At 41.1% G+C, this 25,812-nt stretch overlaps 1 protein-coding gene and 1 non-coding gene across 2 annotated transcripts; one reads left to right on the top strand and one right to left on the bottom strand.

The window, feature by feature from the left end:
* LOC136886144 (apolipophorin-3) lies at positions 1-23,671 on the top strand. Its single transcript, XM_067158886.2, has 5 exons — positions 1-153; positions 10,106-10,252; positions 16,550-16,618; positions 17,486-17,608; positions 23,257-23,671. The coding sequence occupies exons 1-5, from the start codon at positions 109-111 to the stop codon at positions 23,437-23,439; spliced, it is 567 nt and encodes a 188-aa protein (XP_067014987.2). The 5' UTR covers positions 1-108; the 3' UTR covers positions 23,440-23,671.
* Positions 15,215-15,291, bottom strand: TRNAS-CGA (transfer RNA serine (anticodon CGA)). The gene has a single exon. It is a non-coding gene; the product is annotated as a tRNA-Ser (tRNA).
* Positions 23,672-25,812: the final 2,141 nt, after the last annotated feature.

The raw sequence follows: 25,812 nt of genomic DNA, 5'->3' as shown, positions 1-25,812 counted from the left end.
GAGCTGGCGCGGTATAAATGGGGGACTTGCAGCTGATAACAGCACTCTTCCAAGGGAAACAGACTAGCAGCGTTCATCTAACTAGCACACATACATCGATCAACAAACATGAAGGTCTTCATCGCTCTCATCGCTGCTCTCTGCATGTTCCAGGTAAGGAAATACCTCGTTTAACAGTCAGTGACAGGGAAAGGACAAGAAAAGTAACTGGGGTGGATTACATTGTAACCATAGTAACCACTTGTCATCTGTGTATAGTAGCGTCACCACCTCATTGTGCGCTTTCATCCCGTAACTAAGAGCTTGAGAAAATCTCTTATTAAGTGAACCGTGTTCTACTCTTCAGTCCAGAATTAATATCTTTGACCTGACCGGGAAACGATTCCAGGGGCTTAGAATAAGAGACAGCCACGCTATCTCTACATCACAGGGCTGGATAAAATTCTTCTTCTTCTTCTTCTTCTTCTTCTTCTTCTTCTTCTTCTTCTTCTTCTTGCGTTCCGGCCTTCTAAGGACCACGTTACAATTTCAATTCTTCCTCCTTAGTTGTTCTTTCCTTTTCTTCCAGTATTCTTTCATTTTTTCACTGTGCTTCTTTTTCCTGTCTTCAGTCCACTTTGTGCCGGTTTTCTTTTCCTTCCTCCCTTGGAATCCTTCCATTTGTAAGACTTTCTTCCTAAAAATATTTCTTTCCAATAATTCTTCTCGTATGCTGTTCCTTTCCAGCTCTTTCTTGACTTTTTGCATCCAGGTGGTGGTTGTTTTCTTTTCCCAAAGGTACTTTTAATAATAATAATAATAATAATAATAATAATAATAATAATAATAATTGATGTCAGTAGGTAAGAAATTCAACAGAAGTGAATGTCAGAAAGCTAGAGCAGATAGATAATTTCAAGTATTTAGGTTGTGTGTTCTCTCAGGATGGTAATATAGTAAGTGAGATTGAATCAAGGTGTCGTAAAGCTAATTCAGTGAGCTCGGAGTTGCGATCAACAGTATTCTGTAAGAAGGAAGTCAGCTCCCAGACAAAACTATCATTACATCGGTCTGTTTTCAGACCAACTTTGCTTTACGAGAGTGAAAGCTGGGTGGATACAGGATATCTTATTCATAAGTTAGAAGTAACAGACATGAAAGTAGCGAGAATGTTTGCTGGTACAAACAGGTGGGAACAATGGCAGGAAGGTACTCGGAATGAGGAGATAAAGGCTAATTTAGGAATGAACTCGATGGATGAAGCTGTACGCATAAACCGGCTTCGGTGGTGGGGTCATGTGAGGCAAATGGAGGAGGATAGGTTACCTAGGAGAATAATGGACTCTGCTATGGAGGGTAAGAGAAGTGGAGGGAGACCAAGACGACGATGGTTCGACTCAGTTACTAACGATTTAAAGATAAGAGGTATAGAACTAAATGAGGCCACAGCACTAGTTGCAAATAGAGACTCTGTGAATTTACTAAACGTCGCCACAATCCTCTATTTGTAACTAGTTCTATGACTTCGTTTAGTTCTATACCGCTTAACTGAGTCTAACCATCGTCTTCTTGGTCTCCCTCTACTTCTCTTACCCTCCATAACAGAGTCATTATTCTGCTAGGTAACCTATCCTCCTCGATTCGCCTCACATTACCCCAACACCGAACCGGTTTATGTGTACCGCTTGATCCATCGAGTTCATTCCTAACTTGTCTTTATCTCCCCCCTTTCGAGCACCCTCCTGTCATTGTTCCCACCTATTGTACCAGCAATTATTCTCGCTACTTTCAAGTCCGTTACTTCTAGCTTATGAATAAGATATCCTGAGTCCACCCATCTTTCACTCCCGTAAAGCAAATTTGTTCTGAAAACAGACCGATGTAAAGATAGTTTCGTCTGGGAGCTGACTTCCTTCTTACAGAAAACTGTTGATCGCAACTGCGAGCTCACTGCATTAGCTTTATGACACCTTGATTCAATCTCACTTACTATATAACCATCTTGGGAGAACACAACCTAAATACTTGAAATTATCTACGTATTCCAGCTTTGTATTCCCAATCTGACATTCAATTCTCTTGGATTTCTTACCGATTGACATGCATTTACTCTCGGAAAAGCTGATTTTTCAACTTAATAATAATAATAATAATAATAATAATAATAATAATACTTTACTGTTTTCCCTACGTCGCACCGACACGATGGGGACAATGGGGTGAGAAAGGGATAGAAGCGGGAAAGAAGCGAGCACGGCCTTAATTAAACTTCAGCTATTTCAGTCGTTTCCAAATTCACTCTTTCGTCTTATGTCTAGAAATCTATTATAACGAGAATTCAAAAGGCGATTAATTTACTCGCTATAGCATACTCTCGTTATATCCGATTTATTAATCTGTGTCAGAGTGTCGGTCTCCGGATCCCAAGGTAGCGGGTTTTTGAATGACGGATAAACGTCCATTCGACACTCCATCTCTTACGATGCCGGCATTTAAAAGATCTCTGCTGACATATTTTGTGTTCAGTGGTAGTGCTTATTGTTTTTAAGAGGAAGTACAACTGGGCAACAGTCCTTTATAACACTAATCTGAGGGTAAAAATGGAAGGGGTCCGACACTTCGGAAAATGAAATTATCGGCCAAAGAAAGAAAAGGGCTTGGAAGGGCGTGAAAATAAAAGACTCCCTAGGTTTCGAGTGCTCTGATACCGTCAGGGTAGAAAAGCACAAGAGTTGGCCAAGGGAGGTCGGATAGGATAGATGAAAGTGAGCAGTCTGGCACAAGTAAGTGGAATCAATGCCAGTACTCAGCTAAGGGCCCTGTCGTCGCCAGCCCACGCTCAGACAAGTTCAGAGCCCCTGGGGCATTCGGTGCTTACCATACAAGATTAATTAAAACTCGGCCGTAGCACTCTGCTCTCTAGTAGGCCTAGAGAAAAACGAAACGTCCGAAATTGACGAGCAGGCAACCAGATGGCTTGCACACGGTAGCTGAGGTCATATTATTATTATTATTATTATTATTATTATTATTATTATTATTATTATTATTATTATTATTATTATTCGTTAGTCGGCTAAGTAGGGACCACGATAAGCCTCACTTTACATTCTGGCATTTGTTCATCTTTCGCTTGATCCACATCGTCTTCATTAGCTCATTGTGTTTAGCACGACGTTCTTCTGTCCATTTAGCACCAGTTGCCCGTTTTTCGTCCCGGAAAGTCGCAAAAGTCTTGATGGCTGCTCTGAAAAGATTTCGCTCTTGTGCATCTTCTGCTTGTAGGCCCAGTTCTTTAAGATCTTTCTTGACATTAACGTACCATGGCATTGCCGTTTTTGGTTTTGAGTCAAATACAGCCTACTGAAGATACGTTTCGTCCATCGAGAGTCGATCATCCGTCGTATATGACCTTAGAAGCGAACTCTGCCTTTACGCATTGTGTCCGTGATCTTCTCTATCTTAGAGTATATTTCTTGCATGGATTTTCTAATGTAGAGGCCATTTTTGTAGTTTGGGCCAAGTATGGTGTATAGGATCTTTCTTTTTTTCCTCTCTAAATCCACAAACAAACATTTCTCGGACAGGATAAGGCATTCAGATGCATACAGCGATACTGGTTTGATGACAGTGTTGTAGTGACGAAGTTTTGTGTTCAGGGAAATGCACTTTTTGTTGTATACGTTGCGGGTGGTTTGGAAAGTGACTTCCATTTTCTTGATTCTTGCTGCTATGGCCTTTTTGTCCAGTCCATTTTGCTGAATCCATTCCCGAAGGTATTTAAATTTACTAACACGGTTTATCGTGCCATATTTGGTGTTTAGTTGTGCCGCATTCGACATTACTTCTGTCTTTTGAAAGAAAATTTGTAAGCCTGTTTGTTCTGCTAGTTCTAACACGTCGATCTATTATTACTTTCATCCGATTTTCCGTAAAAGTTGGAAACGATACGAAATAACATTGGTGTGAAAGAGCAATCAGTTTTTCCACAATGTTTTGCGGATATTTTCGATACTCGTTATTTGCAAGATTTTCTAGGTTCGACACTTTGTGAACGAGCATGTTTAGCCTCATTCTTAAAAATTGTAATAGCATCACCCCAGAGGCTTCTGTGCTAAAATGTTTTCATTCCTCCCCCGAGGGGGTGAGGCGGGCCTCCTAGACGGGGACACTGTCTCTCAGGCCAGGAGATTTGTTACGGTGAAGGGGATGGTGAGAGGGTTGGCACCCGTGGTCTGTACTAGGAACTGTCCCGGCATTAGACTTAGTGCAGGAGAATGAAGGTCTCGGAAAACCATTGTTGACAGCCGACGGTGGGGTACAGCCCCTCTCCGTCTCTCAAATACAGAGGCGTAGAAGCACAGCAGAGCCGCGGTTGGTCGGTCAGTCGGTCGAATCACGGACCAGGCGTGGGCACCTGTAAGCCAAGCCCCTTCTGCAACCTCCGACCTCACATAACCGTTCATCATCGTGAAAAGGTAACGCCTTCTCTCTGGCCAGTAGAGACATGACCTAACTTTACCGTGCATGTAAACATGTAGAGCAATGATATACTGTATTTACATAGGAACAGCCCTTCTTTTTTTTTCTACTTGCTTTACGTGTCGCACCGACACAGATAGGTCTTATGGCGACGGTGGGACAGTAAAGGGTTAGGAGTGGGAAGGAAGCGGCCGTGGCATTAATTAAGGTACAGCCCCAGCATTTTCCTGGTGTGAAAATGGGAAAACACGGAAAACCATTTTCAGGGCTGCCGACAGTGCGGTTCGAACCCACTATCTCCCGAATACTGGATACTGGCCGCACTTAAGCGACTGCAGCTATCGAGCTCGGTAACAGCCCTTCTGAAATGTAGCCAGACACGACAGTCTCTGAAATCAGTGATAAGCACTGCCGTATTTTGAGAAGTATCGTGAAAATCCACAGTCTGTTTCCAGTCATTTGACCGCGTCAGGAATTGAATGAATGAATGAATGAAGCCCCCATCTAGCGGCAAGGACAGGAACTGTTCCGGCTGCCGAATCCTGTCGCATTCCTCTGGGGGCAATGATTAATGACTGACAGATGAAATGAAATGATAACTAGATATATAGATAGATTTATCATCAGCAGGTTATTGGAGCAATTAAAGATCATTCAATAAAACATATATACAACAAATACAGCTTAAATAAATAACACTAATTTCCTAAATCTAGAGACCTTTATATATGCATATTTACAACACCTTAAATAAATAAATAAATAAATAAATAAATAAACACTGAATCTCCTAAAATAACTCCCATTATTAAAGTAAATCTAGAAACATTTACAAACACATATTTACATATTTTGCAGAGAGGGCCTTACATTCATGAGGTTGTTACGGCACGACTGATTTTAGACGAGGGTGAGTGGAAACGGTGATACTGGAGAGTGTTGCTGGAATGACAGGGAAAACTGGAGTACCCGACAAAATCCTGTCCCACCTCCACTTTGGCCAGCACAAATCTCACATGGAGTGACCGGGATTTGAACCACGGAACCAAGCGAGCGGTGAGAGGCCGACGCGCTGCCACCTTAGCCAAGGAGTCTCTCTATATTGAGGTTTATCATAGTCTTATTTAATTTCAGTACACAGTGTTCAAATTGAGCCATAGTTTTCTTCATCATATATATATTATTTCAGTAGTATAGATCCCTTTTGCGGCCCTCACAAGTAACCGATCGTGGCAAATGAGCAGTCAAACGAAATAGAATAGACATTAGTAGTGAAGAATTTCACTCTCATTTCATAAATATCGATAATTTCTTCAAAACAAGGAGTTTTTTTTAATGTACGAAGTGTGCGATTTGCAAATACTGTTGCTGTAGGAAAATACGCGCCATCATTGCTGTCCAGTTCACATTTTGGCCGCTAGGGGCGCCTGTTTTATGTCATTATAATATGCTGTAATTATCAGTTAAGAAAATAATGATAATAAAACCAAAAATTATTTTCGGAACATTCGTCAGTATAGTATTGCACTTGCATTTGCTTCCGTTCAACTGGATACCATAAATGTTTTTAAAAAAACACATGTTACATTAAGTGGTAAGTAAGACTGTCTAATATAGTACTGATCTGTGTATTCCTTAGTTCACCAGCGGGCTACTCCATCACATACTTCATGAAAATGCCAGATTCTCGCACGGGTCCCCTAGTTTATAATATTACAGAAGTCTTCCTCATGATTAGAAGGGCCGATGACCTTCGATGTTAGGCCCCTTTAAACAACAAGCATCAGCATCATCATCATGGTTAGAAGAAATTTTCTTCTGAAGGCGTGGAGCGAAAGGTAAAGAATTTCACGTTTGTTCTTGACATGGCTAAAGCCCGGAAGCTTATTACCATGTCTGTTATTACGTGAAAGCATCAGTCAAAATTACAGATATTATTGTTGATAATTACAGCCCGGATGTGTAAATAGTAATAGGTTAGAATGCACAGCAACTCACCTGGTAGGGACTGCCGTGCACCCGCTCCTCCACAATGTAGCGTGAGTAACATAAGTTGTAGGAGTTCTAATAGGCGGGGACCCTCCGGTTTATGCAGACCTCAAAGCAGAACTGTTGTCCGGGTGGAGTATACTTATTTTCCTTTAGTATGTTTGCATTCATTACAGCCTAAACATCCGGGTTCTAGTTAAGGTTATTGAAAGGTACAGTACAGATAAAGAGTTTAAGACCACATAGAGACATCACGAACTGTCATCTAGAACGTAAAAGTGTGCCAATAGACCTCTGTAATTTTCTGTCTGTGCTTTCACATCTAATAGGATATTTGTCGCCTGATTTCATTGAGTTACTCCAAGTACTGTAGAAGGTATGAATTTTTAATTCATGGAAGGTCACACAAAAAAATAAAGTATTTTGGTTATATAATGTACTGTATATTCTGCGCACACTTTTTAGTGATAGATGTTTGTACTGGATTGAGGAGTAAGGAGGGAGCACTGCCGGTTCCGGTAATATTGCCAACTGAATGGAAATGAAATCTGAACTGAATCGATAATATGATGAATTTTCTAAACCTTCATTATCTTAAGTCAACAACTGTATATAACATTTCTCGAAGCAAATATTGTTCCTAGCATGAATTCTATAGTGTGGCTTTGCTGTGTAAACAACAACAGTACGAGTACGTAAAGTGTACACCAGATGTCGCACAGCGATGCATAAGCGATTCTTAGTTTGTGTTTCAAAGGTTGCCAATACGAATGTCGAAGATAACCGAAGTCGATCGATTCAGCACTAGGGTGTCAATCTATCACTAAAAGGTGAGCGTACTATACTCTAGTCCGACTCACTGGCTGAATGCTCAGCGTTGAGAGCTTCGGTTCAGAGGATCCCGGGTCGGAGATTTTAATCTCTTCTGATTAATTCTCCTGGCTCGGGGACTGGGTTATTGTGTTTTCCCTACACTTATCTCTTCATATTCAGACAATACACTACACCACACTACCAAACACCACAGAAACACGCAATAGTGACTGCATCCCTCCATATAGGGTTGGCGTCAGGAAGGGCATCCGGCCGTAAAACAGGGCCAAATCCACATGTGGTACACAGTTCACAACCGCAACCCCACCCGTGTGGGAAAAGCGGTAGAAAAAGAAGGAAAAAAAGAATGTACTGTATAATTGGTTGCAAGTTTCACTACCAAGATTTTTCGTAGATTTAGCAACAGGATGGGGCCATTTAAGTACAAATATAAAAATTCTGAAAATATGTGGCACTGTTTTTTTGCGTGTATTTTTTTTTTCGAAGCAGTGCCGAGATGGTTGATTTTTCTTTCTCCTTGTCATATAGAGCTCAGGGCGAGCTATCGGCGTCAGATTTATCTTCCCTAATAGTTTCACGTGTACTGTGCAGATGACATCCGAGAAAACATGTCTGATGCCGATAGCTCATATCGAGACCTATGAAAGAAGAAGGAAAAATTGACCATCTTAGCACTGGTTTGAAAAAAAATAAAAACACAATTATCGGTGCCACATTTTTTAGAATGTTTATATTGCTAAGTCTACAAAAGAACCATGGTGGTGATACTTGCAAACAATTACCGTCTTACTAATAAACCGCGTATAAGCCTCCTGTGTATACATCTGTTATAGCTATTCACTGAAATGAAATGTCGGATGGCTTTTAGTGCCGGAATATCCCAGGACGGGTTCGGCTCGCCACGTGCAGGTCTTTCTATTTGACTAGGCGACCTGCGCGTCGTGATGAGGATGAAATGATGATGATGAAGACAACACATACACCCAGCCCCCGTGCCATTGGAATTAACCAATTAAGGTTAAAATCCCCGACCCGGCCAGGAATCGAACCCGGGACCCTCTAAACCGAAGGCCAGTACGCTGACCGTCCAGTACGCTGACCGTCCAGTACGCTGACCGTTCAAGCAACGAGTCGGACAACTATTTACTGAATTGCTTATACAGACCAGGACCCTTGTATAATCGTTGTATAGCAGCGAGTAGCGGAAAAAGAAAAGAGTGAGCAGTTTATTTTCGTGTCATTTACTGTCTGCAGTAATATAATCGTGGTGAAATATTCGACTTAACCGTTTAACACACATCGAAAGAATGGACGATATTCACGATATTTTAAACATAGAAGGCGTACACCATTCAGAGGTTATGGAAGCTAGACATCTTTGTAAAGTAAAACACTTTTTAGAGACGGAATGACAATGAATAACTATAAAAGAAATTATGGTTGGGCGTATTTTTATGTAATAATGTGTTACTGCTTAATAGACTTTTGATATTGTGGGTTTATTATGCATTATCTGCCCCTATAAAAATCTTTCTCAAATTTGAGTACCTATAGAAGGGGACATATTCCTCGAGATAAAAAATGGCATAACTTGAAAACCATACGTAATATGATTTCCATACTTTGTACTTGAATACGCAGAAATATGATGTATAAATGCCTAATAGAAACTGTTTTGATCAAACCTTTCTTTTAAGCTACAAAACAGTTTTTCCTTTCTCCTGAAAAGTAAGGATTTTGGAATGTGTACCCTTTTCAACTTGCCGATTCAATTACAATTGCCTACATTTTCCGTACTATCCCAGTTAGGAGCTTTTGATCTTTTCTTAAGCTTTTCCATTTCTGTTTTAGCGTTCATTACACAAGCAAGCTGAAGAAATGTTGGTATCAGTATTAGCTAATTTCCAGCTGTCTCACTTAGCGTTGCCACTGCCTTTCCGTGCTACTGCGCGACTTTCCGTAAAGTTTTGCTCGTAGATAACCAGCAGAAGCGATCATGAAGGCGGTGAACGTGCGAAATACGTCAGTAAACTGCAGGAAGAAATTCCTACGCCTTGGAACGAGTGTATACGCGCTGTATAGTAATACAATGCGTATACCTCGTTTATTAGTAAGAAAAATGTAAAACGCTTATACAGGGTTTACTCACTGTATAACTATACAAGAGTTAAACAACTGTATAAGGACTTTTTATTAGTAAGACGGTTAGAGTATACAGCACATAATATTTCCAAGAATTATGACTTTCTGATGTGACCTTCCAACAGTTAAAAATGTTTAACTTCTACAATACTTGGCGTAACTCAATGGAATCACGCCACGTACATCACATTAGATGCGAGAGCTTAGGAAAAAATGCAGAGATCTAGTAGCACAAATTTAGGTTCTATATGTCATTTCATGATTTTTTATGTGGTCCTAAATTTTAACCGGCACTGTACTGAAATACACACGAGCCTGGAGTAAGTGAATTAGTAACAGAATCTGTTTCCTCACGCACGTGGTCCACGCTTAAGGATGCAACAGGTACATTTATTTTGGTTTGCTCCTTATTTCGTTTCATTCTCCCCATCCCCCGTCATCTACTTCAGTGAAGTTTCTCTCACAGAGTGAAAAAGCACAATGATAGTTGGACTTGCACTGCTAATGGCTACCTATGACGATTTTCACCCCAATCCACATAACCGCGACTCCATCAGTGTCTTGTGGGGCGGTACATAAAGAAAGAGAGGTTTAATGAAACTAGTTGATGAAAATATTTGAACACAGAGCAAGTATATTTCAGAGCTGTTTCTAACTCGCAATGTCTTTATTTGTTCAGGGCCTGAGCGCCGCTGGCGTAAAGCACAGGCGTGACACCAATCTGCAAAATAGCTTGGAAGACATCTGGAACAACGCCCAGACCTTCTTCCAGAACTTCACCGCCGAGATCCAGAGGAACACCCCCAGCACAGATGAGGCTGTCAAGGTAAGCAGAGGCTTTCTCGAGATAAACAACTCCCTGGAGGACACAGTAGCTTCTAGTTCCTTCCGGTTCAATTAAGACGTAAAATAAACCCAGAATGTAAAGCTGCATACTTGTCGAACAGATTTCGGAATATAAGCAGAAAGTTAACGTATAAATGCACGAAACCAAGGTAGAAATAAATTAATGTTTCGGCCAATAAAGCGAACATCTTCAGGTTCATCACATCACAGTCAATAAAATGAATCGCTTTGGAATATACACGCTGAGTCATCTAAGATAAGCACAAGAAACATTTCTTAAACAGCTAGATATTTTGGAAAAACAACTTCTGAACAACAGGAGAGAGGCTACAATTAATTAATTATAATTAATTAATTAATTACATATTTCAACACAAATTTAGGTATTTTAAAATGAAAACCCCTATTATATTTAACATAATTGAATGCAGGCCAAAAAACAGATTAATAATGTACTCCGTTACAAAGTAAAACGCCATGTCGTAAAAGCCCCGAAGGGCCTTGGCCTACCAAGCGATCGCTACTCAGCCCAAAGGCTTTCAGATTACGAGGTGTCATGTGGTCAGCACGGCTAATCCTCTCGGCCTTCTTGGCTTTCTAGACCGGGACCGCTATCTCACCGTCAGATAGCTCCTCAGTTGTAATTGATTGAACCCGCCCTGAGTCGATAGGAAATCGAACCCAGAGCCTCCGGGTTCACGCTTCCCCTACAGCGCGCAACGTGAAACATCTCATAGAGGCAGCCATATTTGCTGCGGCGTGTTATCCATTCATTACGCCGCCGATAACAGGTGTGTGCGGAAAATAACGGGCAACACTTTGAACATTCAATCGTGTCATTGAATGTGTACAATTCTCCGACAAAGGTATTCCACAGAGCACAGAATTATTATGATTTTTAACTTCGGGTTTACGCAGATTGTGTGGTTATAAACCAATTCAAAGAGGAATAATCACCCTAAAAATGTAATGCCCATATATGTACCAATATCCCTTAAGAGGTTAATAAACCGTTCATACTACTAAGCTACATTATCACTGTTCTTCCTTTATTCCATTTTCTCCGATAGAAACGTCATTTAACTGCTCACACGTGTATCTCAAGTATCAACTTCATTTTACAATTACCTGGGATTAAACAATCGTATTACATTTTAACAGACGGAGTAATTAACCTCTTTTCTCCGACTTTCAGTTATGCTAAAGAAAATAAGGGCGTTTGCATTCAAAACTAAGTAAGTTTTATTGAAAGATATACTTTCATAGATTTTTTTTACACGTTGCTGGCCTCACGGTGTAGGGGTAGCGTGCCTGCCTGGTACCCGGAGGCCCCGGGTTCGATTCCCGGCCAGGCCAGGGATCTTTACCTGTATCTGAGGGCTGGTTCGAGGTCCACTCAGCCTATATGATTACAATTGAAGAGCTATCTGACGGTGAGATAGCGGCCCCGGTCTAGAAAGCCAAGAATAACGGCCGAGAGGATTCTTCGTGCTGACCACACGACACCTCGTAATCTGCAGGCTTTTGGGCTGAGCAGTGGTCGCTTGGTAGGCCAAGGCCCTTCGTGACTGTTGCGCCATGGGGAGGGGAGGGGGTTACACGTTGCTTTACGTCGAACGGATACAGATAGGTCTTATGGTGGCGATGGGCTAAGAGTGGGAGGTAAGTGACCGTGCTCTTCATTAAGGTACAGCCCCAATATTTGCCTGGTGTGAAAATGGGAAAACCACGGAAAACCATCTTCAGGGCTACCGACAGTGGGGTTCGAACCTACTATCCTCCGAATGTAAGCTGACAGCTACGTGACACAAACCGCGCATCCTCGGTAATGTCTCTTCCTTTTTTTATTCTTCTTATTTTTCTTCTTCTTCTTCTTCTTAATCCGTTTACCACCTCAAGGGCAGTCTCCTGGAGCGTCAGACATTGGGTCGGGGATAGAACTGGGGAGGATGACCAGTACGTCGCCCAGGTGGCCTCACCTGCTATGCTGAACAGGGGCCTTGTTGGGGGAGGGGGTGGGGGGGGGGAAGATTGGAAGGGATAGACAAGGAAGAGGGAAGGAAGCGGTCGTGGCCTTAAGTTAGGTACCATCCCGCCATTTGCCTGAAGGAGAAGCGGGAATCACGGAAAACGACTTCGAGGATGACTGAGGTGGGAATCGAACCCATCTCTACTCAGTTGACCTCCCGAGACTTTTTGAACCCCATTCCAGCCCTCGTGTACCACTTTTCAGATTTCGTGGCTGAGCCGGGAATCGAACCCGGGCCTCCAGATGTGGCAGCTAATCACGCTAACTACTACACCACAATGGCAGACAACTTCTCTTTCTACAAATTAATATTTTCCCCAATTTGTCCTCTTGAATTCCAATTTTTCCTTCATATCTTTCTACCTTTAAAAGCTTCACCCAGGCTTATTCGTCTGCTAATGTCATCTCTCCACTGTCAGCTCGGAGCATACCACTTAGTCGAGCAGCTCGTCTCCTTACTCCCAAGTCTTTACATTCCAAAGTTTGTAACGCTACTCTTTTGTCGGAAATCAACCACAACAACTCATTCTGCTTTCCTTTGGATATTTTCCTATTCTCCTGTCAAGTCATCCTGGTGACGATCCCATACACTAACCTGAGTCTTATCAGAGACTTAAACGCCTTTTCTTTTACATTCTTATTAGAAACCTGAAATGCTTTTCCCTCTTGAGTTTTCCTCCCGTTTGATATCATACCATCGTCCGCTGTCCATCTCACTAATTATCTATAGCTCATTCCACGTTAAGAAAACAGTGTTGCTCTTACAGACCTCCAAGGCCTGAACATACCCCCTCTGAGACACCCATAACTTCTCGGGATTGAGGGATATTATACTCTACTTTGTAATGTATTATGAAAGACAGATAAAAAGGATGAAGCATTTTTGCCCTGAGTTATTAAAATAACTCCATAACATTTTATTTTTCATAAATATAAATATAAATATATTCGTAGGGAGGAAGCACAATGGCAGGAACAGCCATCGCTTCGTTGCCTTCCTTCTTCTGTGCTGCTCTGGTACAAGGCTCGTGTAGCCCCCCACTCTGTGAACTGCAGGCAGCTCCCTTCTACAGTATTTATTTGTTGCGTGTGTGTTTTTAGACTTTAAATCAGTGCTTCTTTGTCTTGTGTTGAATGAGAGTTGGTTGTATACTGCATAGTATTTGTGTGTGTTTTATTATTTTCGTACTGTACAGAAGTTGTTACTGAAGGTTTTGGTGTTGTGGTGAGCGATACGTCATGGCATAACTTGTACTGATAAAAAAGGCGTGTGTTTTATTTGTGCTTGGTTGTATTACTTAGCTGTTCTTTCTTAATCGTATTTTAATTTTACCACTTTTTACGACCGCATTTCATTTTTACTATTGTTTTTGTGAGCGATAAGACAGCACAGTAGTACCCCACGTTGCCTGGGGAAATTTATTAAATGCAATTAAATGCATCCCTCACCCCTCGAGCCCATAAAAATATTATTTTTCTATTTTCTGCCCCAATTAGCGTCACACTTCAATGATGATGGTTTTTGTGTGACTTAGTTTACCTCTGGTTCTCTACAAACTAAAAATAGCCCCTGTAAACACCCCGTCCCCTTTAGTTCATAAGAATAATTTGCAGCTTAGTTTCTTCCGCTTTTTATCTTGAACTTAAATACTGAATTTCACAAATTTATGTGCCGCCGTTTTCCCGTGATGGTGTTGTGCAGACCCTTTCCATATGGGAACTGTTATCTAAACATGGAGTCGCTCACAATCCTATGACTTATGCACTACTCTACACACACTATACACTCCTCCATGTTGTTAAATCCAAGGATGAGACTGAGACATGTCAATGAAAACAACAAATTTGTTCTAGCCCACAGAAGAAGACATAATGGACTTTGAATTCCAGGTTTCGCCAACAAAGACAGGTTCTCTGATAAAACATATCCTGCATTTATTAATATAATAAATTTATAGTTTCATGTTTATCAAGCACCGATTCTCCAGTCAGTGCTTGCAGTCTTCAAACTCAAGGATGCCTTTCTTTCATTAAATACATCTGACTAAACGCTTCAATGATAAATAAATTCAAGTTCATGTAGGAAGTGCGATTTGAGTGACGCACTGTTTTGTTTTCCGTAGTCATTATTCTTACATATAACCTCAATCTTGAACATAGAACTAGTTAATTTATATCAATCAAATCTTGAAATAGATACTTATCTCTGGCATATTAATACCCAGACTTTTTAGAATTAATAAGCCAACGTGACAAAACTTCGTTCCATCCGCAGCATGGTTGTTTGCTGTTTTGTAATTTTCGTAATGTTTAGCTCATGTACAACGATCGGCTGTTCCCTGATTCACTGCCACTTTGATGTCTTTGCTAGATAGAATAGACACGGCAGTTGTCAGATTTATATCCTTCTCGGATCTTCAATCAGTAAATTGGAGAAAATTGATCGCGGTTTAGGTTTTCTGCAACCGGGCATAAGTTTCTCAATACTGAATATATACACTGACAGCCAATGACAGTGCTTGAATTCGGTCACGTGACACACGATTCTGAAACGTTATCCGATTAGCTTATTTGCTAGACTTTACTTACATTAATTCGGTACAAAACACTACAATGATCCTAGAAACAATTAGATATTTTCAATGGAAACTTTCGAGCAATACCAACTTGTAGCAGCGGCTGCCTGGCCGAGGCGTGTTCGGTTCACCCGGAGGGACGTGGGTTCAATTCCACCTTAGGAAGACGAAAAGTTTAACTCTTTAATGAATAGGCAGTGTTGCTCTCAAGCAACATTCCCTAATTTCTGTACATAATGTAAATAAATGTTTTCGAAACAGACTTTCAACGTATTAGGTCGTGTTACGTACATGTAGTACGTGTTGAAGAGATGTTAAGTACAGAACAAAAATGGCCAGCCGGACACCAGTGGGATCCGAACCCACAACCTCCCGATTTCGCGTCGGTTGCTCTACCAATTGAGCTATGGTGGCCTAGGCCATCTTTGTTCTGTTTGAAAGGATCTGAGCTACAGGTCTGGCACTGCTGCTAGCACACTGTAGAGTGCGTTTAAGTCGCCCGTTGTGGGGCATGTCAATGAATATTGAATTTTCACGACCGCATTGTAATCGAAACAGACTTTCAACGTATTAGGTCGTGTTACGTACATGTAGTACGTGTTGAAGAGATGTTAAGTACAGAACAATAATGGCCAGCCGGACACCAGTGGGATCCGAACCCACAACCTCCCGATTTCGCGTCGGTTGCTCTTCAATATTCAAATAAATGTTTGTCAACACAGCAGAGCAGTCAGAGTATCCATTTGATGAAAGAAATATCTTGTGAAAATGCTTCCCTGAAAATGTAGGTGACTGCCAATTAAAGGGCTAAGAAATGAGATCTTCACTTCCCGAATGGGCCTGAGGATCATTCAGCCTACACCAAAAATGAGTTCCGAGTTAATTCCTGGGGGGCAAAGACGGCCGGGCGTAGAGTTAACCAGTCTCCCTCACCAAGTGCCGAGGTGGAAGCATTTACCTGCCATCCCTTCATGGCTTCTATGGAGATTACTTTGTTCTTGCTTGTACTACTTCGTACCAAAAATAACAAATGTGTATAATTTAGAATGAAAAACAGGGGAACTGACACGGCTATTTTGAAAATTGGTGCAAGTAGAACCATGGTCTCTGTTGTAAAGAGTAGTTGAATGTTAAGCGGGGGAGTTAAAGAATGTCATAGTTTGAGCAACAGGCAACTTTCAAGTTCTGCCAAAAGTTACGCAAATCCGCTAGCGTAACGTTTGACAGTATGAAACCGAAATCGTCCATATCACCACGACGAGGGGGAAAAGTCGCAAAAAGGTAGGTCAAAAGGCTATGTGATCCTTCAATTGTTATCGCCAGTTCACGAACATATTGACTGTAGAACATAGGTGTACACTGTGTTGCCTATACTGTAGGCGTCAGTCCACGAACTTACTGACTGTAGAACATAGGTGTACACTGTGTTGCCTACACTGTAGGCGCCAGTTCACGAACTTACTAATTGTACTAGTAGATCTGTGCAAGGAAGAATGGCTAGCAAAAGCTCTCTAACGTTGCAAATCGTTTCCGGCGGCTTCCACACATTCCCGAGAGATGTTGACTATTCTAAATGCAATAAAGAACAACACAGGAACTGTAGAATGTATGTGTTTATTAAAATATTGTTGGTTTTCTTTAATAACTTTGGTTGTTTCATTGATTTTTTCAGCAAGTAAAAAGCACAGCTGAGAGCTTGGCCACGAAACTCCAACAAGTCGCTACCCAGATGACCGAACAGGTACAGTACCGCAATATTATTTCAATGTCATTGCTTCAATATTTTGAAATATTCTTTCATATCTCGAAGTAGTCGAGACGGTAATTTTTTTTAATGGAATTATTTTCTAGAAATTTTGAAGCTTCACTAAGACCTTGTTCCACTTCTTTAGAAGGAAAGAGAACTGTTCCTAAATACTACAATGTCCGTTATTTCCATTTACTCAGGGTGGATACATTCTAAATGACTGAATGTATATTCATAGGGACTAAATTTCATTCACAAATAGCACAGCTACCGTGCTACACTGTTCATAATTCATAACAATATATATTCTGCTTGGTCCAGTGACGGTTGCTGTGCCCCTAATGTATTTATCCAAATCTCATAGCAGAACTTCTTGACTATAGTACACAGGTGTACACTGTGTTGCCTATACCATAGGCGCCAGTAAACGAACTTTCTGACTGTAGTACATAGGTGTACACTGTGTTGCCTACACTGTAGGCGCCAGTAAACGAACTTATTGACTGTAGTACATATGTGTACCCTGTGTTGCCTACACTGTAGGCGTCAGTCCACGAACTTACTGACTGTAGAACATATGTGTACACTGTGTTGCCTACACTGTAGGCACCAGTCCACGAACTTATAAACAGTAGTAGGGATACTAGTTGCTCACTTCAGTAAGTTTGCAGTCTAACCTATAAATACATTAACACGCCGGCTATATTGATGACACTCCATCTCCAAGTAGTGCACACTTGTCTTCAAGGCAGGACACAAGGCTTCAAACCTTTCAGCATTACTAGAACAGTGGCGGTGTAGTTGTGAGGAAGGTTCTTGTAACAGGTCAAGTTTTACTGTAATCTCCATGTTTCTTTACAGGCTCACACCGCTACTGGTACCCTGAGTGAAGCTCTGACTGCTGCTGCCACCAACATCAACACCACTCTGACTAACATCAGAGCTAACCACCCTGATGCTGCTCATCAGGCTGATGTCTTCAAGGTACGTGCAATTTAGTCATTTTATAGTTCCAAACTTCTTTGATAGCAGACACCACGGTATTTTATGGTCGCAGTGAGATTTATGGTAGAGTTAGCTGATGGTTCAAAGTAATTGCAATGGTTAGACGAGGCTGTTATCATTGTCTTTTTTAACAATCTAATTTACAGTTCTTCAGGTATGACCTAAATGAATACACACATACATACAGGGTTATTCAGCTCAAATATCTTCTGATACCTTAAAAATATACACATTCCGTTTTAAAATTATTTAATTGTATTAAGGGACTCATAAAATACTGTCTAATTCACTGCATTACGTACGTAATTACCAAGAAAACGGTAACAACCTTGATTTTTAATGTAATTATACTAATTTCACCCAATAGAACAACTAAGAATCGAGCGACAAATTCAGTGATGTGCTTATTTCGCAAATCCGACGAGTACTTTTGCAGATACAAGGGGTTCATATGCGTGGGCATTAGACATAAAGCAGTTGTGAATGGAGGCGAATTGGACAGCATTTCATGAACCCCTTAATACAATTTAAGAATTTAAAACCAAAATGTTTATATCTTTAACGATAATAATATAATCATGTTATTTGTTTTAAGTCACACTAACTACTTTTACGGTTTTCGGAGACGCCGAGGTGCCGGAATTTAGTCCCGCGGGAGTTTCTTTTACGTGCCAGTAAATCTACCGACACGAGGCTGACGTATTTGAGCTCCTCAAAATACCACCGGACTGAGCCAGGATCGAACCTGCCAAGTTGGGACCAGAAGGCCAGCGTCTCAGCCGTCTGAGCCACTCAGCCCGGCTATCTTTAACGGATCAGAACATAATTGAGGTGGACAACTTAGCTGAATAACCCTGTATTATTATTATTATTAATAATATTATTATTAATATTATTATTATTATTATTATTATTATTATTTTATTAGTTTATAGCCATTTGATACAACGTTCAGGCACAATCACACATTACTGCAAGCCTTCTTTCCTTTGCCCATCCCCTACTCAGTTTTGTTCATCATGGAAGCCTCTGACGTTGTCTATAACTAATCTATACTCTATTTGGTTTAAGATGTCTTTCCGATTTAATCCACATTGCTCAAAATCCTTTCATACCTCACTGAACCATTTGTAAGAAACTTAAGTGTGTTAAAAATCTGTTTTGTCAGCCTCTTCTCATTCATTCTATACACATGTCCATAAAATTTGAGTCTTCTTTTCCTCATTGACTCAATCAATCTTCCGCTTTCTTGATTTAGTTCCCCCCTTACTGTTAACCTATACTGACCTTTATACGATTTTTGGACCCATTATCTTGAGCAATATATTTCACTCGTATGTCTTGATTTCTCTTAATCCTGACATTTCTGTCATTCAGAGGCATTCACTAGCATAGAGACACTTTGTTTTAAACACTGTGCTGCCGTGTCTTAGTTTATCTCGCCTCATGATGGCCTTCCTCGTACACCTGGTACATCTTGGTAAACTTGTAAATAATTTAATAAATCTACTAGTAACTGAGTCAAGCATTTCGGTTTCCTTTTCCATACCCCATACTTCTCAACCGTATAACATTTTAGATATAATTACAGCAATGAATACATTTCTTTGAGCCCTAACATCAATATTAGGCATTCTGTTATCAAACATTCGTATACCTACAAGCTAGAGCTGCTGCACCAATCATTCTTGCCCACTTGATGTGTTCAGACCATTTTCTGATACTACTATTCCTAAATATTCTGACTTGTTAACTACTTCCAAACTTACTTACTTACTCTACTTTTCCTCTATTTACAGTACTTCCCGATACCATCAATATCTTTTTTTCACTGACGTTAGTGTGAATAGAAGAATGTCGTCAGTAAGGACAAGACCAGGAATATCCTGATTTCCTTAAACATGGCAGTGCAAATCTCTCCTCCACTTCAAATTCTAGTATAAACAACAGACATAAAATCCTCTTCTACTCTACTCCTTCCTTCGTTCCCACTGTGCAATTTACTTCAGTATACATCTCTCTCTCTCTTCTATCTCTCTCATCATTTTGCATGATACTCCAACCGGTCTCAGCCTAGTGTTGACAGTGTCAAATGCTTTCTCTAATTTATCCTCCTCCTCCTCCTCTTTTTAACATAAACCAATATACGAGGTGTTCGAAAAAAGACTCCCTCGTTTTAATGTGTCCTAGAATATGTACAAAGTGACATACACTATTCTTGTTTGTGGTGTGTGATTCATCAACTCTCAAAGTTTGGCTCCCCTGCAGTTGGCAGGTCTGCTTGACCTTGAGACGGCACCAGTGCTGTTTGTTTCCTCAGTTCAGTCCAGGCGTCCGTGCAGTGCAGAACAGGTCGAGCAGCCCTGAACTGCAGGGGAGCCAAACTTTGAGAGTTGATGAATCACACACCACAAACTAGAATAGTGTATGTCACTTTGTACAGATTCTAGGACACATTAAAACTAGAGAGTTCTTTTTCAAACACCCTGTATTATTACTCTCTTAATTGATCTTGATGTTTGTTGTTTAAAGGGGCCTAACATGTAGGTCGTCGGCCCCTAATTGTACGAAATGTAAAGACAATTTAAAAGTCCAAAATCATCTACTGACCAGAATTCAAAACGCGATGACGAAGAAGGAATTGGTAAATATGAATTTAAAACAATCAGTGGATCCGACCCGCAATGCCCCACATTCCCAGAAACTATCATAAACAATAGTATTACTGACCAAGGGACTGCGTCTAAAGCACAATCCTGAATCGAGGATGCTTGTTGTGTAAAGATTTCCAAAATCCAGGTCATCGGCCTGGCTCTAGGTTGTTCAATAAGCAAATAAAGGCCATTTTTTACTAAATCATTATTAAATTCCTTTTTGCTGGAATGCTAGGTACTCATAAGTTTTTATTTGTGTGTTTTTTTGAACTTGTTTAGTAATTTTCTATGGCTGATCTATAGCCTATATTATTATGTTTTCATTTGTAGAATAGTAATAATTTTAAAATTGTCCTGCTTATTAGTTTTCTTCTGTACTTCTTTCTATTATTGTCACTATTGTTATTATTTTTGTTTGATGTATTTACACTTTAAAGTCATGAAGGAACGTAATTGGGCTTAGCCTGTGTACCTTCGTATTACCAAATAACTAAATAAATAAATAAATAAATAAATAATGGTATTTACCGCTAGTGAAAGGCAACCGTGGTATTTGTCATGTTGCGGTACTAATCAAAAGTAGCAAAGACTCGCGGTATTCCACGCATTATGGTACTACTCGCATGTAACGCTGACCAATGGTGTTCCTCACATAGTGGGTAAGCTACTAATCATAGGCAACGCCCAGACCAGTGATATGAAATGAAATGGCGTATAGTGTCCGAGGACATGTTCGGCTCGCCAGGTGCAGGTCTTTTGGTTTGACTCCCGTAGGCGAGCTGCGCGTCGTGATGAGGATGAAATGATGATGAAGACGACACATACACCCAGCCCCAATGCCAGCGAAATTAACCAACGATGGTATAAATCCCCGACCCTGCCGGGAACCCCTATGACCAAAGACCAGCACGCTAACCATTTAGCCATGGAGCCGGACAGACCCGTGGTGTTTCTCACATAGTGGTACTAATCACGGGTACTGTAAATTCCACCCTGATTCACACACTGTTGCTACTGATCACAAACCTGTTGTGTACCTAACATAGTGGTACTAGTCGCAAGTAAAGGCGACCCATGGTGTTTCCCGCGTGATGGTACTAATTCGATCATCCCTTGGTCGCCCCTTTTAGTCGCCTCTTACGACAGGCAGGGGAAACCGAAGGGTGTATTCTTCGTCTGCGTCCCCCACCCACGGGGGTACTCTCTTAAATATACTGTATCCACCTTTAGAGTAACATCCGCACACAGTGTTTGCAGCACTATTCGCTGTATATCTTGGTAAACCTGTAATTATTTTAATAAAGCTTTCCTCTTGTATGAAGTATGTGTCCTGCGATGAGCAGTAGCCATTTTCTCTCGCCAGTCTACAGGTGTACATAATTTAAACGCAATTCTTTCTATATTCCTAAACAATTTTCATCATTTAAAAAAGCGTGATACGACAGATAGAATCTCATGATGTTCTTTCAAGAACGAGACATGTTTAATAGTGTGGTTTCTTACAGGTGTGCTATAGTGTTTGACTGACCGAAAGTTTCAAGTTACTCTATCACAGGGGTTTCCAAATGTGGCACGCGAAGCCACTTTTGCGGCCCGCGAGAGCACTGTAAGAAATAATGTGAAGAAAAATATTTATTAGCTGGTTCAAAAACGTATTAATTTTTATACACCTTATAGACCCAAGTCAGAACTAATTATTCTTTAATACTAGTTCCTCTTTTCAAGTATTCACTTGTTCTCAACAGATATTTTTTTATTATTTTAAAGCATTTAAGGGAGGCTGGGACTAAGTTTTTGGTGAAAAAAGTAAAAATTATCGATTTTTCAATTTGTGCATATTATTGTACGCCGGACTCCTTCGGATCATTTGGCGGTGGTATTTTTCGTGTTCCGCCATTTTTAAAGTACTAGTGTGACATTTAAATGTCCGTTTGAGTCCCCATCCACTAGCTTTTACTTACAAAAATGTGTTGTTGTTTTTCCATATATACATTTTCAGGTATTTAAAATGTTCCAGCAGAACCAATTTGGTTTCAAATTCCATGAGAATTTCATGGGTTGTTAACACCTGTATTGTCTTGATATTAACAGAAGGAACTTTTTATAATGTTGATACTTTAAAAGATATTAGCCTTCAAAGGGGTATTTTTTTAGCATAATTTGAGAAAAACATAAACACATAAAGCACATTTTTTCCTCACATTCATGGACTACATATGCAGACTTTCTCTCTGTTAAAATTCGTTCCATACCTTGAAGTGCCTGTACACCAGTCTTCAATGTGATATTCGAAGTAACTGTTCAGCTGGAGCAATTTTTATGCTTATCGATTTTTAAAAAATTTAAATTGTAAGTGTTAATTTCTCAGAAAGTTCTGTTGCTATTTTCCTGAAAATTGGTATGTGGCCTTATTTTACCATTGGGAGACCACGAACCAAATTTCATTCAATTCTATCAATAATTACTATTTTTATAAATTCAGTCCTAACTTCCCTTAAAAAAATTCTAGTAATATAATCTTGTTGTCCCACTGACTACTTTTGATGGTTTTCGGAGACGCCGAGGTGTCGAAATTTTGTCCCACAGGGATTCTTTTACGTGTCAGTAAATCTACAGACACGAGGCTGACGTATTTGAGCACCTTAAAATACCAGCGCACTGAGTCAGAATCGAACCTGCAAAACTGGGATCAGAAGGCCAGCGCCTCAGCCGTCTCAGCCACTCAGCCCGGCTCCAAATTTCACTCTTTTATGCAATTTTAAAATAATGTTTTTAGCAATTGTAATGATCAAACCCTCATTTCAATTGAACTATGCATATTATTTCATAATGGTGCTTCTGTACCGTTTGCAGAATTTTACGAAAATTGGTCTATTCAAGTGCGGCCCGCGAACATAACTAAGGCATCCAAAATGGCTCTCGAGCCCTTACCAATTGGAAACCCCTGCTCTATCATATGATTATCTCTTGCAGCAAAACGTTCAGAACATGATGCAGACCATGTTGGACGAGACTAAGAAGGTGAAGGATCAGCTCCAGGGCCCCTTGGACAGCATGAAGCAGACCATCACCACCATCACCGAGAATGGTCTGAATGACGCCAAGAGGCTGTTGGAGCAGGCACAGCACCATCTACAGGAAGCCACGGCTCACTAAGTGACGGACACTTCAGCTTCGCGGTAGAGGTTCCTCCTAACACCATAAAGATTGTGAACTTCTACGTGAAGTTCACAAAGGAAGTATTTTATTTCTTGAGGAAATATTTACTTGGCAGAGTTCCAATTTACAACCAAAAAATACTTTTGATTGTAAATTAACATATGTATCAGATGTATCATCTTATGTGTGCAATGAAAGCTTAACATCTCCAATAAAAAATTAAAAACTACATGTCTGTTCTTCTTCTTCTTCTCATACAGCTTTTCCCACATGTATGGGGTCGCGGGTGCGAATTGTGTCGCACACATAATGTGGATTTGGCCCTGTTTTACGACCGGATGCCCTTCCTGACGCCAACCCTATATGTAGGGATTTAATCACTACTGCGTGTTTATGTGGTGATTGGTAGTATAGTGCTTTGTCTGAATATGAAGGTGTTGAGACAAACACAAACACCCAGTCCCCGAGCCAAAAATGTTAATCACACGTGATTAAAACCTCCGATCCGGCCGGGAGTCGAACCCGGCCCCCTCTGAACCGAAGGCCTCAACGCTGGCCATTCAGACAATGAGTCGGACATGTGTGTAATTCATTATTTCAAAAATCAAGTTCCCAGAAGGAATCCATAATTTAAATATTATAGATTGCGTATGTTAAAAAAAATTTAAGTGTCTTGAAAAGGTGTGGCAATGCAAGTGAAGAGCCCATTGCCACAGTGGGGCGAAACGTTGGTAATTTCACGATTGAAAGAGCTTAAATCCTTTCTTTTTTTGCTAGTTGTTTTACGTCGCACCGACACAGATAGGTCTTATTGCGACGATGGGACAGGAAAGGGCTGGGAGTGGGAAGGAAGCGGTCGTGGCCTTAATTAAGGTACATCCCCAACATTTGCCTGGTGTGAAAATGGGAAACCACGGAAAACCATCTTCAGGGCTGCCGTCAGTGGAGTTCGAACCCACTATCTCCCGAATACTGGGTACTGGCCGCACATAAGCGACTGCAGCTATCGAGCTCGGTGCTTAAATACTTCATTGTTGTTAACCATCATAAGGTTCCTACACAAACTGCAGATCCCATTAGAGACCACAGGGAACCGATCTCAGTACCGACAGGCCATCCCACAGGGAGTCTTCCCACTGTCTCTCACAAACAAAATGAGTACAGGGACCAGTGGACGGATGGAAGGAAGCAGGCACATAGCTAGAAAACTGGGCCAAGAAAGAGCAGAAGACCCTAGTTAAGACCAAACCGAACGGAAAATATGGGGTGTATAAAAACAAAACAGAAAATTTTCAAGAAAGGTTGAGGAGGTGATTGTTTTAAGAGGAAGTACAACTGGGCAACCACTCTATATAACAGTAATTAGAGAGAAAAAAGGGAAGGACCGGACGAGTTGGCGGTGCTGTTAGGGGCGCGGCTTGCATCCGGCAGATATTGGGCTCGAATTCCACTGTCAGCGCCCTGAAGATGGTTTTTCGTGGTTTCCCCATTTTCACACCAGACAAATACTGGGGCTGTACCTTAATTAAGGCCACGGTCGCTTCCTTCCCACTCCTAGGCCTTTTCTACCCCCATCGTCACCATAAGACCTACCTTTGTTGGTGCGACGTAAAGCCAGTAGCAAAAAAAAAAAAAGGAAGGGGCCCGACACTTTGAAAAATGAAGGTATCAGCCAAAGAAAGACAAGGGCCACGAAGCGTGTGAAAATGAAAGACTCCCTAGCCTTCGAATGCTCTAATAGCGTCGGGGTCGGAAAAGAGCAAGAGTTGAACAAGGGAGGTCGAATAGGATAGATCAGGGCCTCTCAAACGCCCAAAATCTCAGGCGTGCAATTCGAGGCGCAAGAGCTCCGTGCACTGTGCATCAGTCCCGCTCGGTTCGCCTCGGACCAACGCTTCGTCGCTGGGCTACTCGGCTAAGCTCGGCTGAACTCGGCTCGGATGTGGACCACCAAGGAGCAAGTGAGGAAGAGGGAGACAGGCGGAGCGAGCGAGACAGGCGTGGGGAACGAGAGAGAGAGAGACAGCGTTATTGCTCCAAATCGAGGAGTGGGGGGTCTGCACTCTGGTCAACCAAGCGGAGTCGTCTTTTGCACCGTGCACACACTCTGTGAGGCCCTGGGACAGATGGAAGTGAGGAGCCTGACAATTTCAGATCTCTTCATACGGTTATGAGGGTATTTACGGGTTATAGTAAGGATGTAAAGGAGATGTTATATGTCTCCGGTAAGACCCCAATTAGAGTACGGATAACTTGAGACTGGAACTGGAAAATATGCAAAGAAAAGCAGCTCGATTTGTTCTGGATGATTTCCGACAAAAGAGTAACGTTTCAAAATGTTGCAAAGTTTCGGCTGCGAAGACGAGCTGC

This window comes from Anabrus simplex, chromosome X, assembly GCF_040414725.1.
Source record: "Anabrus simplex isolate iqAnaSimp1 chromosome X, ASM4041472v1, whole genome shotgun sequence".
NCBI classification, from domain to species: Eukaryota; Metazoa; Arthropoda; class Insecta; order Orthoptera; family Tettigoniidae; genus Anabrus; species Anabrus simplex.
Note: the sequence above shows the minus strand (reverse complement) of the source record. Positions and strands in the feature narration are given on the sequence as shown.

What these genes read in the sequence shown, in the direction of transcription:
- LOC136886144 (XM_067158886.2), top strand. Translation starts at nt 109, where the DNA reads ATGAAGGTCTTCATCGCTCTCATCGCTGCTCTCTGCATGTTCCAG. An exon ending in CTGCTCTCTGCATGTTCCAG is followed by an intron (nt 154 to 10,105) that starts GTAAGGAAATAC and finishes TTATTTGTTCAG; the next exon opens with GGCCTGAGCGCCGCTGGCGT. An exon ending in GCACAGATGAGGCTGTCAAG is followed by an intron (nt 10,253 to 16,549) that starts GTAAGCAGAGGC and finishes TGATTTTTTCAG; the next exon opens with CAAGTAAAAAGCACAGCTGA.